The 19,754-nt window shown below is 35.9% G+C and overlaps 1 protein-coding gene across 1 annotated transcript in view; it reads left to right on the top strand.

Annotated features, from left to right (window-relative positions):
- MYOM2 (myomesin 2) overlaps positions 1-19,754 on the top strand; it is a 76,096-nt gene that overhangs the window by 43,990 nt on the left and 12,352 nt on the right. Inside the window, exons 18-28 of the mRNA XM_033053675.1 lie at positions 49-236; positions 2,679-2,805; positions 7,416-7,594; positions 7,763-7,877; positions 8,439-8,595; positions 8,688-8,794; positions 10,778-10,822; positions 11,284-11,420; positions 16,219-16,363; positions 16,476-16,535; positions 17,259-17,326. Of these exons, the coding sequence (XP_032909566.1) occupies positions 49-236; positions 2,679-2,805; positions 7,416-7,594; positions 7,763-7,877; positions 8,439-8,595; positions 8,688-8,794; positions 10,778-10,822; positions 11,284-11,420; positions 16,219-16,363; positions 16,476-16,535; positions 17,259-17,326 (1,328 nt within the window). The remainder of the gene's footprint in view (positions 1-48; positions 237-2,678; positions 2,806-7,415; positions 7,595-7,762; positions 7,878-8,438; positions 8,596-8,687; positions 8,795-10,777; positions 10,823-11,283; positions 11,421-16,218; positions 16,364-16,475; positions 16,536-17,258; positions 17,327-19,754) is intronic.

Here is a 19,754-nt window from a genome sequence, read left to right as displayed (position 1 = left end):
AGTGTTTTAGACTCGGTCCTAACTCTCAGGCTGCTTACTTTCTTGTAGCTTGTCCTTCATATCCTCATGGTATCACTCTTCTGAACTGTGATGGGCATTCAATGACCCTTGGCTGGAAAGCACCAACATACAGTGGAGGTTCACCCATCCTTGGTTATTACATGGATAAACGGGAAGCTAACCATCAAAACTGGCATGAAGTCAATTCTTCCCTTATTACCCAGACCATTTATACGGTTGGTATTTTTTGATAATTATATTTTTGGAGTTGATTTGAATTTTTTCTTTGGATTTTTTTTTTTTAAACAGAGAAGTTCTTCAAATACTTACTTCAACAAAACCAGGCACTTCCATTCGGAGTGCAACAAGGTTAAACTCGGGCTAAAGAATTAGTGCCATTCCCAAAAATGAAATTCTAATATGAATAAGACCATTCAGATAAGAAAATTTTTGAGGGAAAAGTGTGAGGCACATTTTTCGGAAGAAAAAGGACGAGCAATAAAATGTTCCACAAACTATTTTCATTAATGATCACTGTTTACATCACCACTATATAATAACATACATAGAAAGGATGGAAGCATTTAGCAGGACAGATAACTGCTCTCTGTAGAACTGTGGACTTGTAAATGAAATGGAGACGGGTTGAGAAAAAAATATAACTGACCCTGTTCTTATTCTCAAAATCTGCCTTCAGTTGAAAAAGCATGTATATTAATGAACTCAGCCTTATGTCTTGTCACTTCCTTTACAGAGTACCAGTTTTGAAGGTTGCACTTGCAATATATTAAATATTTCTTGAAATAGGAAAATTTGGATGTGAACTTTCATGAAGAAAAGTTCAAGTAATCAATAATGTTTTGCTTTTAAAATTAAGTTAAACAATCAGATTTTACTCACTTATACTTAGAATTTTATTTCTGCAAGTCAACAAATTTCCTATAAACCCTAGGGCAGAAGTAAGTCTTGCAGGTATTTAACATTGGAGTAGAAGACAATGATGCAGATGAGCTGAAGAAGAATATTTCATGCACAGAAGGCAGGCAGCAATACTCAGATACATCTGTACTTGTGACTGATTCTATGACTGGCAACTCTAACAGCAGATAGGGCATGGATATTGAGAAATAAAAAGGGTGGGTAGGATAGGCATGAAAGGGCAGCACTAAGCAATGTTTTCCATGTTTTTTTATTTTTAATGCATTTGCAAACAAATGAGTAATGAAAATTAGAGTCCACCATTGAGAATTTAACTAGATATTTAAGTGTCAGTCCTGCCAGTAACTGTGTTTGTGCCTAAAGGTGCATCTTCCTACATTACTTTGAATGACTAGAGTGTGAAATACTGATGGGAAATAAAACCAAGACAGCTTTTAGTAGCACAGAATATTTTATGACATACTGCAAGCAGAGAATGCCCAAGATATTCAGTGCAGCACTGGGAAATCACTAAAGGTTTAACCTTCTCTGATAAAATAATTCTACGGGAACCCCACAAATATTCTTTCCTTTAATAACCTGGGATTTCAAAATAATTTTTACAGGCTGATCTGTTATTCTGTCTTGTGGTTTGTGTGAAGCTCCTTATCTCCAGGAAATTATGTCTGAATTATTTTAGTGCCTGACTCTTCTGTGTAAGCTTGTTTGCTTTGGTCTTGTATTTGATGCTACCCCATATGTTTGTTACTATCACATGTTTTTTATTGTTAAAAAAGTGACACCAAATTCCTTTTTTATCTCATATTTTCAAAGAGGACTATTTATTAATGAAAATCTTAAACTTGGTGTCTCCACTAGGAGTACCAGTCTTAGCTGTCTCTGTTGAGAAATTTGATTAAATATAATTATGGGGAAATTATTCAGAGGAATCAGGTGTAGAAGACTTGGTTTTTTTGTATATAGGTGTTCTGGAAGAAGAAAGATGGAAGAGGGCCACTGCCATATGGTGTTCTGAGTGTCAAGGCATTCATGTCTTTTAGTCCTCTACTTTGCTCTCAAAATCTGGGATGCTGTTGTGGGGATGGGCTCATTAGATAAATCAGAGTTCGTTTATCAGGGATGTTTGCAGAGGAATATTATGGATTCTGCTCAACCCATTACCAATGCTTACTTTCTCACTTTTTAATGGTACAAACATCAAGAGAAATATTCACACAAGTGATTAAATACTACTGAGAGGCTCTTTCCTGGAGTTATATCAACACATTGTGGAACTAATTGGATTGTTTTTCCTTTAGTTTCCTATAATTTATCTTTCTTCCTAGGTCAGTCCATTGTGACCTTTTTAACCACACGCAATTTAATCTCTTACTTAAGTGAATGGCTTATGAACAGCCATTCACAAACAATGCAAGAAGGTATTTCATTTTAGAACACTCACCCATAAGTATCTGTTGGTGGTCATTCATGGATTGGGCTCCTTAAACCTTTGCTCTAAGCTCTTATGACTTTTCATGCCAATATATGATTGCTGTTATTCATAGGATTATGTGACTGAAACGTGGACATAAAATATAGAACTCTGCAGTGTGCTTGGTTTAAGAGTAAAATCTTCAAATTAGACCCTTCAGCATGACAGTAAGGCCTGGTACTTAATTAATGTTTATATTCAAGTATTCATTAAATGAATATAAATCATGGCTTTTAATATATTGAATTGTTTTCTCAAATGAAAAAAGGTAGAGGATTTGATTGAAGATGCCTTCTATGAATTCAAAGTTGCTGCTGCAAATCTGGTTGGAATAGGTCAACCTTCAGATCCCAGTGAGCATTTTAAATGTAAAGCCTGGACTATGCCGGAACCTGGTAAGTCTATTAATTCTTCATGAATCTCAAAATCCTTAAAACACAGCCACAGAACTCTGCAGGATGTCTTTTGCTTAATTTCTTCTGTAGTACCCATTGAGATTGCCCTTGCTTCTGAGATCTGTTAAAAGTTACCTCCACCCCTCCAGTGATGACATTGAGTCTCCTGGGAAACAGATGACCTTAGCTTATTGGGTGTCCCTTTCTTTCAGTGTTCTCACCAGCTCAGAATAAAGTTAAGCCTTTGTGAGTTTCTATCTCCTCTTCAAGCCTACAAGCTCCACCCCACATTCACCACCTGTACAATATCTCTGCACCTTAAGTGCAGTCTATTAAGAATATTCTTGGAGTTTCAGACTCCAAAACTATGTTAGCTTTCAGTCACAAGTAACACATAAGAGGGGTCTGTTTCTTGACAGTGGAGACAAGTGGCACAGCTAGTCTTCTGTTCTCAAATAGTGTATCCATGTTTGTGTGTTTCCCCTGGATTGTACCTAGGTGTTACCTGAGAGATTATTATCAGCCAGGTGTTAGAATAAACGTGCTAACAAATATACAGTAGGAATGACTGTGCACCAGCATTCAAACCCTGTGTTGTCTGTAGCTTGGCAGTGCAGATGTAGCTGAAGAGTATTAATTGCAATTATAAGTACAGTAATGTCACGATTACAAGCCATACCTGATTATAAGCCGCATGTCTGGGTGTCAGCAGCATTTAGGTCTTCGTCTATATATAAACCACACCGATTATAAGCCGCACTTTCGTTCGCAGAGGGAATGCGTGCACAACTTTCACAAAGTTGCCAATTAGTAACAGAATCGCGGGATCACGGAGTTTACTGGCTCAGCTCGGGGCCGTGCAGGCTTGGATCGGCCCTGCTTTTCCCCCACCAGGGCCGGGCAGGCTCGGATCTGCCCTGCCACCCCCCCGCCGGGGCCGGGAAGGCTCTGGCTCGGCTTGGGGCCGTGCGAGCTCGCACTTCCGGGTTGACAAATTTCTGAACCTCATCAATATATTGGCTGCACCTGATGATAAGCCGCACTTCTGGGTTCGGACCAAAATTTTAGTCAAAATGGTGCGGCTTATAATTGTGAAATTACTGTATTATGAATTTGGGATCCTCACCAAAAGGAAGTTAAACCATAACCCACCTCATGTGAGCATATAAATTTGTTATGTAATGCATAATATGTAATAAATATGCTATGTATATATGTTATATTTTTATATAATTTTTTTCTGTAATATTTTAAATATAAAAATGTTGAACATCTAAAGAATTATCTCCCCACAGCAATGCTCAAGGCCTGTAAATAAGCTATAAAACGGTTTCTGAAGGTCCATTCGTCTTATTTTATAACACTGTAACACTGTTACTCATACTGAGAAACATTTGCTGAAGCTATTTCTGATGTCTGGACTGATTTGCTTAAACAAAGTGTGTCACAAATACAGCCCATAGTGAAAATACAGGGGCCTACCACTTCAAAATATTTCTTTTCCCTCAAATGCTGTAAAATACGGCTGTGTTGCTATATTTAGTTCTATATATGACACTGAGCCTTGGTATGTACCTAAAAATCCATTCTAATACTTGTTTATGTCATCAGAAGCTGTCTGACACCTAAAGCATCTGTTCTGAGTATAATTTTTCACACTGTTACTTTCTCAGTAAATTAAAAACCCCCCAAAAATTCCTAAATTTGGAATTGTAAAACTATCAAAATTACTAGTCAGGTGGCATAACATGGCAGGGAAATTTCAGTTTTCTTTTCTATGCTATAGCTAAAAGGTAGTTCTTACATGGAACAAGAAAAAAATTGGCAAGATCATGAAATTATTTATGAGGACAGACTCTCAAATGTCATCTAATCCAGCTACTTGCTTACTTGCAGGGTACCTATACCTGTCTCCTTGACAGAGGCTTGTCTAATCTATCTTTAAAGTCTTCTCCCTAGGAAACATCCAAGTTCTTTGAGCGAGATCCATTCCTAATCTTGCTATGTTTGCAGTTTGAAAGTTTCTCTTATACTCCTGCATCTTTCCTCCTGCAACCTTCCCAATAGGTCATATGTTCCTTATTGTTAGTGGAAAATGTTTTTGCTCTTCTAACTTTTTTCTAATTGGGTCACTTCTTTATTGAATGGCAGTGCAAAAACTGGACACACTACTACAAATAAATATTTTTTTAGCGCTGAGTAGAGTAACTGTAACTCCACCTCCTGCAAGTCATTTACCTGCTTAAAAATCCCCCTTTTTGCCCTCTAAAACAAAAATTACATTGTTAAGTTCCAAGTTAGTTCCTTTAAATGCTCATATTCTTGTTGAAATGCTGTTTCTCTTTATATTTTCTAGCTAAATTCTTCAGTTCATAAATCGTACCATATGGATTTAACCATATGACAAACTGTCAATAAAAAAATTGTTAATCTCCTGACCTTAACTCACTTCACTTTAATTACATTTTCTTATAATCTTGTAATATTTAGTGTAAATGCATCATCATTTGAACAACTCTTTTTCTTATAGAAATTATTTACAATGTATACTCTCTACAGTGTTTTCAAAACATCATTGAAGTTATATAGTGTGCAAAGAAGTAAAAATTATCCTTCCTTTTAAATGACAGATAAAGAAATAAAATAAAATGTACTTTCAAAAATGGAAATGGAGAGAGTGAAATTTCCATAATGAACAATCTGACCTTTTTAGTGTTTGGCTGATTAAATTTTTCTCATTATGATATGAGTTGAATAGACAGTATTGCTTTCCTTCTGCTTAAACACCCCACTACAAGCAAATAACATTGCCCACCCTGCAAAAAAACTCAAATCTGAACCTGTTAAATGTTTCACAAGCCTGTTTTAAAATATATTTTTAAACAATGGCTTAACAATAATTAAAATAAATAGTTGAGATTTAAGACTGGGAGAAAGAACCTGACCCTCTTCTCTGACTGATTAAAGATAATGAAGAACAAATATAATGACTGCAATATACTCCCAGTGTCAACAAAATATTCTTCCACTTTTTGATATAGAAGGAAGGTTTCCTTAGAAAGGCCAAAACCTTTTGCAGGATTTCTAGCATAAGTGATGGATTCTTTGCCCAGAGTCCATAATTATTTCATGCTTCCACAGAACTTTAGTCTTAGCTGTCTCTGTGAGTTTCTGTGAGTTAGCAATGTTAGTTAATGGATTATCTTACATTGCTTTAAATAAAAAGAAATGTCTGTCTATTCTCAGACTCCTCAGAATAGAACATGCTTCATTACACTTTTTTTCCTACTGTCTAGATTTCTATTGGATCCATTTGACAGTAGATTTTTAATTTTCTGTGGATATATAGACATTCAGATTGGGATTTTTAAAGAGCCCTGAGGGAGGGCTTTAGGTTCTTTGAAAATGGAAGTCTTTCCATGAGAAATCTGATCTTTATCCCTATAAGGATATTTAATATGTTTCTTTCATGAAATGTGTTTATTCCCTTTGGAGAAAGACTTTTCTAATTTTTTTCTTTCCCCAAGGATAGTTGCTGAATATCATCCTTTACAAATGTTATGCTCATTCATCATTGGTTAACATCATGTAGGCTGGAATGGTATACAAGGCTTTCCACTCCCTTTCTTCTTATTATTTTAAATTATAAGATGTGTTGTAGGGCAACTTAATATCTTGAAAACTGAGGAAATCCCTAAGTGTCAAGTTAATCTTGAAGTCTTCAGCTTTCCTTGCTCTAGGTCTAAAGCACGAGGAGCAAGCAATATAATTTGACTGAATATGAGTATTCTGTCATGACTGTTTGACTGTGGAGGGAAATTGATATGATTATGCCTTTACATTTATATTTATTTACTAGTGTAAATAATTATCAAGAGTGTGGTGTAAATAACTATCAAAATATAGTAAAAAATAACTGCTGTAACTTAGGCTGAATGGCACTTCAACAGTTAGGTGAAGGAGAAGGAAAGTATTTAGGAGGAACGTAACCTTAAACTCTCATTTATTTGTAGAGTATCAGGGTATTTTTGGTTAAATTTTTCTTCTAGCAGATATCATTCATCCTGAGAAGTTCCTATTGGTTGCAGCTATCCAGCTCACAATAAAAATTCTGTCAGGGAACAAGAAGCCTGATCCAAAGTCCTTTGGTGCCATTGGATTTTGTATTACTTTGAAAGATCATGGCCAAATTATGCTAACAAAAATATAAAAATCCTGATGTTAAATTATTAACCTGAATCAGGCTCAGTGAAGCAACTTTGATGTGAGGCTGGTGAGTTAAATAAAAGACAAGAAGCCTTGTTGGAAAAAATGTAAACTGCATGGATTTTCTACATGACTAACTTAACCTTAAAAAAGAGTTACTGAGATCGAGCTAAGAAAGTATGCTCCAGAATACTAATGTCACTCACTGTATAAGAAAGGTATTGCTGTATAGAGCCATAAGGGGAAAATTACCTAAATACCACATATACCAGGTGTATTGTAAGGCATGAGATTTTTGGAAGCAAATAGAGTCAAAATTATAGTGATACATTTCAGCCCCTACAGGGTCAGCTTGTAAAACTTCATTATATTGAAATTAATTTCTAATATTTGAAATATTTTAGGTCCTGCCTATGATCTCAGGATATGTGAAATTAGAAATACATCACTAGTTCTTCTGTGGAAAGCTCCTGTGTATGAAGGCAAAAGCCCTATTACTGGGTATTTAGTGGACTATAAAGAAGTAGACAAAGAAGACTGGATCACTGCTAATGAAAAACCTACTCCAAAGCGCTATTTTAAGGTAACATTTTCATTAATTAATGCTATTATAAAACTGAGTACTAGAAGTTCTGATTGACTATAAAAAAGATATGTATTTGAGCTTCAGCTTCTGCTAATATCTTCATATTAGTAAACAAAAGAGTTTAGATTGTTTTTCAAATTGGCTTTGCCCTTTATCTTGTTTAAGGTCACTGATTTACATGAGGGTCATACCTATGTTTTCAAAGTTCGTGCAGTGAATGATGCTGGGGTAGGCAAGTCATCTGAGATATCTGAACCAGTGCTTGTTGAGGAACGGCCAGGTAACATGAACTGTTTAATCTCCTCTGTTTCTAAAATACTAAAATACTTGGGCATTAATTTAGTCAACATAATTTGATAATATATCACATATAATTATTTAAAGAATAAAGAAACTCTTAGCCTTAAAACTTAAAGAAAAAAATCAGAAACAGTGATTAGAATTTTTTCCTTTACTTAATGCAGGAGTTATTTGATAATCAGTTATTCTAGTTTTTATTCTAACAAAGGTGCTGCTTGTTGTGACAACACATTTGTTAAAGATCCAGGAATGATAATAAAATTGGTTTGTTTAAATATTCACGTATTCTCATATTCAGTTATATCTTATTCATTTGTTTCTCAATAAGCATTTATTAGTATTATCATTCCTTTCTTGCAAGTAGAGTAAGAAACTAACTTGCATGTGATGCTGAGTCAGCATATGACATAAACCTGTTTTAAGACCTGCTAATAAAATCAGTATCTTTCAGGACAAAATAGATGTGGGCTTTAGTAAGTTATGCTTTGCACCTTGGCAGAAAAATGCAGAGTTGACATTTGAGTTTTTTCCTATTTTGCAGGAACGAAAGAAATCTATTCAGGTGTGGATGATGAGGGTAATATTTACCTGGCTTTTGAGTGCAAAGAAGCAACAGATGCATCTCATTTTGCATGGGGTAAATCTTATGAGGAGATTGATGATTCTCATAAGTTTAAGATTGAAACAGAAGGAAATCAGTAAGTCATGCCAATCTACCGAAGGAAATCAGTAAGTTGTGTTAAAAATGTGATAACCAGCTAATTATATTTTTCTTCATTGGTGGTTTTAGTTCTAAGCTGTACTTCAAAAATCCTGATAAATCAGACTTGGGAACGTACTCTATCTCAGTTAGTGACACAGATGGGGTTTCCTCCAGCTTCGTTATGGATGATGCAGGTAAGGTGCTTACAATTTCAAATCTTCCTTCACTGTATCACCTCAAGTGCACTAAAAATTGCCCAAGGAAAAAAAGAACAGAACCCTACAACTCTCACACTATTTCCCATGCATTAAAGAAAAAAAAAAAAGGAACACACAATAGGCTTTGTGTGATTACTTGTTTTTATGATTATCATAATTATGAAAGCTGGGACAACTTCAGGCAACATTTTCTAGATAAAGATAAAAAATATGGCAAATTAGAATTGTTTTCCTTATGCTGGGATTATAATGATGTTTGTAAATATCCCTTACACTTTCAGTTGTACTTGAGGCTTTCGGTGCAGTTTCTCATAACCAAGATGCAGGAAATTAGTGGGAAAAATGACAATACTTTAACAAGGTCTAAATACATTGGGTTAAGTTATCATTTGGCTTACATATATATTTGTTTTGCTTTATTTCATTGTAGCTATTTTGCTTCATTGTATTTAAAATTACAGTAATTTCATGAGTATAAGGTGCACTGGAGTATAAGGCGCACTTCTGGGTGTTGGCAAATTTCTGAACTTTGTCCATATATAAGGTGCACCGGACTATAAGAAGCACTTTTTTTTTCCCAGCTAGGATCTGCACCGAACAAAGTAACAAAATAGTAACGGAATTGCACGATCACGGGGTTTAGTGGCAGATCCTCAATTTGCAAACATTTTTCACAGATTGGCGTAACCTTTAAATGCAGCCCCAGGCGCCCTCCCTGTGCTGTGGGCCCTGGCACTCCCACCCACCCCTGGCACCGGCTGGCACGGCTCGGCCCCCCCACCCACCACGCCTTGTAGCTTGGCTCGCGACTTGCACTTCCGGGTTGGCAAATTTCCGAACTTTGTCCATCAAATAAGGCGCTCCGGGGAATAAGGCGCACTTCTGGGTTCGGACCAAAATTTTAGTCAAAAGGGTGTGTCTTAGAGTCGTGAAATTACTGTAATTTGCGTCAGTCTCGCTTTGTTTTATCATTGAGAAATGCTGACATAAAAAACAAAGAGGAGAGTTTGCTATTTTACATAAAATAAAAATTACTTTGGTGCTTTCCCATTCCTCGGCTGTAATTGCTCTGACCAGTTCCTCAAATATTAAAATCCCTCTGCTTCTCAACCTACTAAGCCATTTAAGAAATCACAGTGAGAAATATGTCAAACCACCCTTTCCAAGTAGGTATTGAGAAGAAATCTATGTTCAGGGAAAAAAACTCAAACCAAAAAAAAACAAAATCAGAAAAAAATGTATCAGATTTTGCATCTTAACAATGAAAGCCATCTTTTCATCAGTCATTTACTCTCTCAAAAGCTATAAATTTTCCTGTAATTTTGCTAAATCCTCTATCATGTCATAAATCCATGCTAATTTTCTCTGGTCTTTATCTTATCTGTAAATTTGGAATTGTCAGTAATGTTCGTTTTCCACATCTTTATTGGTAATTACCATGACAAATAGGATTACTATGAAAATCTAAAAAATGGAATTCTAGACTCTCACACAGCCTTCATGAGGATCTAGTGCATTAACTAGAACTTTCTGTACTGTTTTCAGACTAACCTGCACTCAATCTTGTTTCTTGCCACAGTAAAACCAAATCTTGAGGAACATTATGAGAAAGGAAGTCAGGGGATAAAGGAACCTTTACACAGCTTAGAAGCTATTGTTTCCCATCTTTCTTTCATATTGCTATTTTTAAAGTTTAAAATAGTTTTGGGCCTTTGTTTAGATTCTCTTGCTTAAGAGTGTGCACCAAAACGCATGCAATAGGAACATTTGCTAAATCCATGTATCAGAATTCATGTTTCCTAAATCTTATTTTTCAGTCATTTTCTGAAAAGTTGTGTATTCATGTACAAGTTTTAAGGAGATAACTTGTCTGATGCTGATATTTACTTTTGTTGACACCCATTTGCTGTAGGTATTTTTCAGAATAAATTAAAACATGAACATTTTTCTTATTTTCAGAGCTTGAACGTTTGATGGCATTAAGCTATGAAATAAGGAATCCAAGTAAGTTGATCTGATTCTATTAGACACATCTAGAAGGAATATAATTACATACTAATGACTGGAGTTCCAGAAAGATTCTTCCTGAGATAATGGCAACTTCATTTTTCATGGCAACTTAATTTGCCATGGAACACCTTGCTTCCTTATCTTTTAGTTTTTTTAAAAGACTATTAGTTGACAGTGAGTAAAATCGTCGTTCCTAATGTCTCTGAAGTTTAATACATTGTTAGTAGCAAAATCCTTACACAATGTACAAAGAGTAAGCAGTAAATTCTCTTCCCCCTTGGAAAAATTAATTTAAAAATCAGCCAAAGGCTGCATTAGAGGACTTTTCCCAGCGTAAAATTTATTTGATATCCAGAAATCCATAGATAATAGGGAATTGCTAATATTTTACTATGATATACCTATTTCTCGAAAGGTTTAAAGAATACTGATTTTTGATTCTTTTCTTTTTGTAGCAATACCACTGAAATCAGAATTAGCTTATGAGGTTCTTGATAAAGGAGAAGTTCGTTTCTGGATTCAGGCTGAAAGCTTATCTCCAGATTCTACTTTCAGATTTGTTATTAATGATAAAGAAGTCGAAAACGGTGAGGTAAGTACATAATGAGTACCATACGTGAGTGATTTTGTTTAAGAAATCTGTAGGTTTCTATTGCTATCATAGAATCATAGAGTCATTTAAGTTGGAAAGGACCTTTAAGATCATGGAACAGTTAACATGACAATGCTAAGTCCACCACTAACCCATGTCCTTAACTGTCACATCTACTTGTGTTTTAAATACCTCCAGTGATGGTGACTCAACCACTTCCCTGGGCAGCCTCGTCCAATGCTTGACAACCCTTTTGGTGAAGAAATTTGTCCTGATATCCAATCTAAACTCTCATGATACAACTTGAGGCCATTTCTTCTTGTAGTATTGCTTGTTACTTGGGAGAAGAGACTGATCCTCACCTGGCTACAACCTCCTTCAGGCTGTTGTAGAGAGCACTAATGCTCTCCCCTCAGCCTCTGTTTCTCGAGGCTAAACAGCCCCACCTTCCCCAGATGCTTCTTGCAGGACTTGTGCTCATAACCCTTCACCAGCTCTGTTGCCCTTCTCTGGACACACTCCAGCACCTCAATGCTCATCTTGCAGTGATGAGTCCAGAACACAGGATTTGAGATGTGGCCTCACCAGTGCCGAGTACAACACTGCTCTGGTGCTGCTGGCCACACTGTCGCTGATACAGGCCAAGGTACCACTGGCCTGCTTGACCTCATGGGCACATGCTGATGGCTCGTAATCACTCAACTGTTGACCAGCACCTCCAGGTCCTTTCCCACTGGGCCACTTTCCAGCAACTCCTCCCCAAGCCTTGTTTTGACTCAAGGGCATGACCTGACTCTTGGCTTTGTTGAACTTCATGCAATTGGTCTGGAGACATCTATTCAACTTGTTGAGATATCTCTGCAGAGTCTTCCTATGATCTGGCAGATGAACACTCCCACTCAGCTTGATCCTTCTAGATCATTGATAAGAGATACTAAACAGGACTGGCCCCACTGCTGGGCCCTGAAGAATATAATTTGTGATATCTACAAAATGGATTTAACTCCATTCACCACCACTTAGCCTCTGGCTGTCCAGCCAGGAGCTAGTGCACGCATCCAAGCTATGAGCAGCCAGTTTCTCCATGCTGTGGGAAACAGTGTCAAAGGCTTGACTTAATTCCTGGTCGACAGCATCCACAGCCCTTCCTTCATCCACTAAGTGGGTCACCTTGTCACTGAAGGTTTCAGGTCACTGTAGCAGGACTTGCCCTTCACAAGCCCGTGCTGACTGGTCCTGACCCCTGGTTGTCCTGCCCATGTTGCTTAGTGTCTCTCAAGTTGTATCCACTTCTTAATACTCCCTGCCACTGAGGCTGACAGGCCTATAGTTCCCTGGATACTAGGGTTTCCTAATACCATGTTATTAAGGTGTGATAATACCTGAAAAGAAGGCCAATCTATTACTCAAATATTTTTTGCACTACAGAATAGCGGTATAGAATGCAGAGTGAGCCTATTCATACTGGACAAAGAGTTGGACTCTCACAATTAATTTTTGGTAACTAGATGATCAACAGCCAAACAGAGGGATAATTTACATAGAGACCAGTGTTAAGTGTTATTTTAGAAAAATAGCTCAAGAAAATGGCTGCCTCAAGTACAGTTTTGGATTCCAAACCAACAAGACATGCTGTTCCCAAAAACTCTCTGAGGCTGGTCTTACTAGTTTTATGTATAATGTGGGAGGCACTTAGCAATGCAGCAGTGTTCATAGACTTAAAATTTTTATATGGTATCACTTTCTGTTTTAGTTTGTTTTGGTTTTTTTTTTAAATTTTGGATGAGAAACCAGGCATTGAACAGCTACACAGAGATGAAAAGGTAGGCCACCAGCATTTTTATAGCTCTAGGAAGACCTCTCATATAAAGGACCATAAAAATGCTCTCAGATTGGTCTAAGAAGAAAGCAAGGTCATGCCTTTGCAGGGCAAGAGTATGCTTCATCTACAGGCCATAAGCACAGCACTGGAAATATTTTCCTGTGAAGAATTCACCTCCAGTGAAGCTGTTTAAAACATTCAGTTTATTCCTGAGAATGCAAATACTGGTTTGGGTCAGAGAAGCTTTGTCAGCATTTTTACACCATAGAAAAGCAAAGGGCATTTACTTTAATTGCATATTGACAAGTGGAAGAAGTATTTCTGAGTAAAATAATTCTCTGTTTTTCTTGCTTTCAGAAGTAATAAACCACAGCACTGGAAACCTGAATATTTGTGCCTAGGATGTATTGAAATGACAATACTCTGTCTTGGCAGTGTTCATGGAACAGAACGAGCTATTTTTAGATTGCATATGTTTTGGAAGTGTTGACATCAGAAAGAGTCTTGTAATGAAGCTGCATTATTTCACCTCTTTAATTAGTAACCCATAGGTGACATTTATGTTTGGAGACAGATGATATTTTTGTGGAAAGTCACATAAAAGCCTAATATTTATGATGCTCATAAAATCATTGAACTTCATCTTGCTGCATAATGGCAATAGTTAGAAGCCTAATTGCACTCTAAAACCTGTCTGGAGACTGGGCTACAGTCACTGAACATGCTCAATAGACCATTATGCTGGTGAATTGTGGCCTGATTCCTGACATTGGCTGAAGTGATAAATTTTTTCTGTTAGGTCCTAACAGGGAGCTTTTTTGGTAAGATTTCAAAATAAGCTTAAAATGGAATGAACTGAGCCCCATTTACTCAGATTTAATTTGAATATTTTAATATTTTGTTTAATAAAAATAGGAAAAAAAAGTGTCATAAAGAATCAGATTAAAACATACACCTTGATTTTTTTTTCTTAACTTTTCTGCTTCTGGCAAAATGTAATTTAATGTTCTCCCTGGGAACTCATGAAGTAAATGCCAGTGTAGTCCTTGACCTCTGAGGGGAAGAGGCTGTAAGCAAGAATTTGACTTTTGCACATTGAAATTTGCAATTTTTAGTTTAGGTAAGTTAATTAATGCTCTTTTTAACCTTCCTCACTTATCACCTTAACTCTTACAGATGAACTCTTACACAAGTAGATTTTCTACTTAATTTCCCAATTAATTTCATCTTGTCTTATTCTTTGACATTTTTTCTTTCTTTGCACTGTGTATAGGAAATCGTGCATCCAAAAAATTATTTTTCTGATCAATCTGATAGCTGACTGCTTCTTTAATTCCACATCTTTTGTTTTTCTTCATCCTTCCATTATCCCATTAAGATTTAAAAGATTTATATATTTGAAAATGCCAGGTCTGAATGCCAAATATCTTGACTGTGTGACACTGTTCTTCCAGACTTGTTATCCATACAAGAGTGAGTCTGTTTTTGAGGCTGGCCAAGATGCGTCCCTCAAAACTAAAGGAGATATATCTGTGGGGTCATTCCTACTACTTTTGGATCTTGGGGGACATAGAGGTTCTTCAATTTCAATAAGATTCTGGAGAGCTTAATAACTGGCATTTTTACTAGCTTTTATAAGGTTTCTTCTTTCTTCTCCTTCCTTAAACTTTATCTATCTGTTACTTTAGTACCATTTTTTACTTTTGGAGACCAATAAACAGGTTTATCAAAACATTATATTTATAAAGCACCATGTCTCCTTTAAACAGTATGTATAATGAATTTAAAAGTAACAGGGTCTATAGCAATTCACTTAATGTAACTCCTTCTAGATGGTGACATTTACTGTTCTATGCAATTGTGACTGGAAATTAGTGTGTAATATCCTTGACCACGTCATTTACCTAAAAGTATTCACCAAGAAACTTCCTTGGGTTATTTTAATTTAGCTTTAGGAATATGTTAGTTGAGATTCAAAAATCATCACTGTTAGTGGGGAACATTGTTCTCATAGCTGTAACCCACTGAATAAAAGAGGATATTAGTAAAACATGGTTGTGTCTAAACCAGTACCTGAAAATTCAAAACACAAATATTTTTCAAAAATTGTCTAATATTAGCTTGCAATTTTCTGTTCCATGATGATGCTTGCCAGTAATTTATTTTTGTGGAATGTTTATTAAAAAGCAAACACATAAAGGACAAAAACAGTGAAAAGCATATTTAACTTTGAATTCAAGTCAATATTTGGTGTTTTGTGTATTTCTGAAACACTTAAGTGGGTAACTATATGTCCTGACCGAATTATACCTCTCTTTTGCTAGACTTGGTCAATCCCTTTTGGTTCCCAGAAAATCTGGGGTTTGCGCAAGTTGTTTTCTCATGGTCGTTTGCTTTAAGTGTTCTTTGAAAATTACGCCTAGCATTAAATGAGAAAGTCATTTAATCACACTCTTCCCAGATAAACTGTTTTTTATGAGAAAATAAGATCCACTGTTGAGTATTATATATGTCTCAGATATTTAGTAGGGATGAATTTTTGGATTTGGTGTGATGGATTCATTTGAAGCTCCACATTTATGCCTAGAAACATAATATTTCCAGTTTTCTCTGGACCCTGCAAGAAATAGTGTTTCTGCCTAGCAAACCCCCTTGTTGAACTGGAAGCTGTAACACAACTAAAGGCTGGCTGTTAGGCTCTTCAAATATGTACAGTGCTGTAAACAATTGTTTTCAAGTACAAACCAGCTATGTTATGATGACTTGAGGACTCCAAATGCAGCTGCACACAGCGGTTTCTGTCACCACTGGGATCTTATTGTACAACAGTAAATAAGCAGAGTTCTCTTTCCTTAGTTTACAATTAAAAGGACATGAAAAAGTTTGACTGTGGGAGAAGGAGTATAAATAATAATTCATTCAGTAGGAATCAAAAGTAATTTATGCCATAGTAAAGTACTTATTTGTTTATTTCAGAGGCATAAAATAAATTGTGACCGTCCAAATGGCATTATAGAAATGGTGATGGAAAAATTTACAATTGACAATGAAGGTACCTACACAGTACAGATTCAGGATGGAAAGGCCAAAAACCAGTCCTCCTTAGTTCTCATTGGAGATGGTATGTCCACTGAAACATTGAAATATCGAACCTTTGACTCTGATGAAGTTCAATTATTCTTTGAGTAATTTTGTGGCTAATTCATTCTTCATTCACCTCTTCTAAAATCTAGCATTCAAGAAAGTATTGGCTGAGTCTGAGCTGCAAAGAAAGGAATTTCTCAGAAAACAAGGTAAGACAGAGCAGATTGGTAACTTTAGGCCCAGTTTGCAGCTAATGATTTATCCCTGGTGAATGCTCAGCGCCTACAGCTTCCGTTCTTTATTGGAAGATGAGTGTATTGCTCAGTCTTAGGAGACACTAGAAACCTTGTGGATCTATTTTTCCAACATTGTCAATTTGTGGCAGAACCTTCACTTTACAGAGAAAAAAGGAATTCTCACAAGAGGCTATATTCATGAGAAGCGTGCCTACTGTAGACTCCAGTCCAATAAAACATTTAATTGCATTTAGTTTTGAGCATTCGAGTTGTCTGTTCAATATAATTGACAGAAGACAGCCAAGACAAGTAGTGCCTGATAAGGAAGATTAAAAGCTTGACCCTATTGTTTCTACTGAGGCAAAATTCCAGGAACTAAATGTATATTTGTTGCATAGTTGCTATAAATTTGTAGAGTTTTATATACACTCGTTATCGATATTGCTTGCAGCTGAATGAGAAAATTGCTATTGGGTGCTTAATTCATACAGATTCAGAGATGAGATTCATGTTTCTAAGCTGTAATGTACACGCTGGGTAAGTATGATAAAAACTTGCAGGATTTTTCCTTCTAGTTCATGGGTAGTTCAGGAGTTCTCTCTTGTTCTGGTGTAGGGATTGTAATTGTTAGCCTTTTTTTTCTTTCTTTCACTCGATCTTTCTACAACATTTCTTTATGATTTTTTTATTTCTTAGGTCCTCATTTCTCAGAGTTTTTGTATTGGGAGGTTACAGACGAATGTGAAGTTTTACTTTCTTGTAAGGTAAGGAAATAAACTAGAGATTATTTTTTAGAATAAGTTGATGAAGAACTGATATAGAAATATGCGAAAAGGGAATTTTTAAAAACAAAAATTTTATATGAAAGCTATTTCTTTATTATATTGAAAATTTTAATATGAAAATTTCTGACTTTCTATTCTTCAGCAGTAGTGTTGATGAAAAAGAAAAAAAGTAGAACATTTCTAAATGTATTACTAGGCGGTCCAATTCTTTATAAAAATTTTGAACCATAGGAATAATTTACACAAAATATACATCCCTTAAGATGTATCCCTTTTCTTCTACTTCAAAAATAGCTAAGAAAAGCTGGAGTTCAAAATCTTTCTTTACCGTTTTCTGAGTTCTCTAACAAAGCATCTGTTATTTAATCAAGTATAATCAAATGTGCTACAAAAAACTTTTAGATTTAAGGGTATAAAACATGAATTTTAAATAATTTTTGGCTAATGACTTTTGAATCTTAAGTAATGATAATGTGTATTGATTTCAGTGTAACTTTTGTTATTAGCATCTTTAAATGCCTTTCTGAACAGATATATTTTCATTTGTTTTGGTCGTCTAGAGTGGCTAATTAGAGGTCTGAATAACTGAGTAAATTGAATTCAGACATCAAAATCTACTTCATTCTCTTTTTCTTGTAATATAGACTCTTTTTGTATTAATTTTCTTCTCTTCTTTTGAATAATTTTTGGCTTATAATTAGACTAACTTGAGTCATTCATTATAAGCAATTTACATGCACATTTGTAGGATTTTTTTTTATTTTATTTTTTTCTTTTCCTACTCACTAACTAGAAGACCCTTAACCTCAAGTTATTCCCAGCAGAACTGACCTGATGCTGAAGCTGCCATTCCATGTGCTCCCATTTTAGAGCTCAACACTCATTAGTTAACACAGTACCTCAGTGGAGTACTTTAAAATCTCCACATGCATGTGCCTCAGGCATGAACCCTACTTATCCTTTCATTCACATGGGGAATTAAATGTTGCCGAACCAGTTATGCTAGTGTTAATTCTCTACAAATTAATCTGAAATTATCCTTCTTTCATTGACTGTCAAACCTGTTTATAGCACTGATGGTTTGAAAGGCTGAGCATTTGATTATTTGCTTTCCACCAGTGTGCTTTTTGTTCACAAGGTCAGAACATTTTATGTAAATGGAATCTAGGATGTGGGCTTCTTGCACACTCATCATTTTAACTGTGCTGTTGACCTTACAGTGTTTGTAACTGTTAGTATGTGACTGGCCGCTGGGTTCACAAGGTACTGCTGATTATGGCTGTTTGGCTTACATTTGTACATAGGAAGAGTTTGAAAAACAAAGCCTGGGTTTGTCCTTCAAACTCCAGACACCTGACAAACAAATTAGAAGTGTGGCCACTCTCTGCTATTTCTGTGTAATAGAAACAATCAAGGAATAATCTCTGCTATCTCAGGCCATATCATAACACTTGACCCAGGTCTCTTCCAGGCTCTGTTTAGTGCTCCTCTGCAAAAAAACCAAAAAACCAAAAAAACCCAAAAGTTGTCAAGGGAGTTTTTTCCTCTTCTAAGAGCCTGGGATAATGTGAAGGGAGTATCTGTAAGAGAGGGCATTTTACTTTGATATTTTTCAAGTCCATAGCATGGCGTAGGGAAGTTAGGGAATCATGTCTACTGGAAGTTTGTGCAGGGCAGAGGACTGACTGTATGATCCAGACCCATGACAGAAATGATGGACAAATATATGTTATAAAGGAATATATCAAATATTACCTCACATATCCCTTATTTTCTATATGATTGAACCTGATTGAGTTTTGATTGACTTAGTATTTAATTCAGAATCAGCAGGGACTGAGGACCATACTCTTGGTATTATAGCCCCTCAATGTCAGTGGAACATGATTGTCCATTTAAAAGAGCTTTTTGCTTTTTGTTTTGTGTTTATTTTTCTTTATATACCAACAACTACTGTCATTTTGCTTCTGGTAATCCTAAATTTTGGAACATTCAGAAGCAAATTGCTCTTGCACAACTTTGGCCCTTATTTGTACTGTGTCTGTTAAAAGCAAGATTTTTGGTGTGTGGCTAAATAGAGAAAAACATAGCATTTCATAGTAAATGGAAATATGAAATAACTCCAGCATTGCAAAATTGCATGTGTCTGAAATTCAATCTATTTATTGTCAGATTGAGTGCTAACAGTCTTTGATGAAAAATTGTTGAAAAGCATTAAAGGCTTGTTCCCTTGGGCTTTGTTCAAATAAAATTGTCACTCATGTCATAGGACTACAGGAACAGCCACTTTGCAGTTACTGGTAAATGTAAAATGCTTCTCACTTTTCTCCAGAAAGTCATTGCTTTGAGCCAAGTGGTGATCTCAAATACTGTCAGAGATCCATAGCAACCACACTGGTTATTAAGC

Source organism: Catharus ustulatus, chromosome 3 (assembly GCF_009819885.2).
Source record: "Catharus ustulatus isolate bCatUst1 chromosome 3, bCatUst1.pri.v2, whole genome shotgun sequence".
NCBI lineage: Eukaryota > Metazoa > Chordata > Aves > Passeriformes > Turdidae > Catharus > Catharus ustulatus.
The sequence above is the reverse complement of the archived record's forward strand: the minus strand, read 5'-3'. Positions and strand labels throughout refer to the sequence as shown.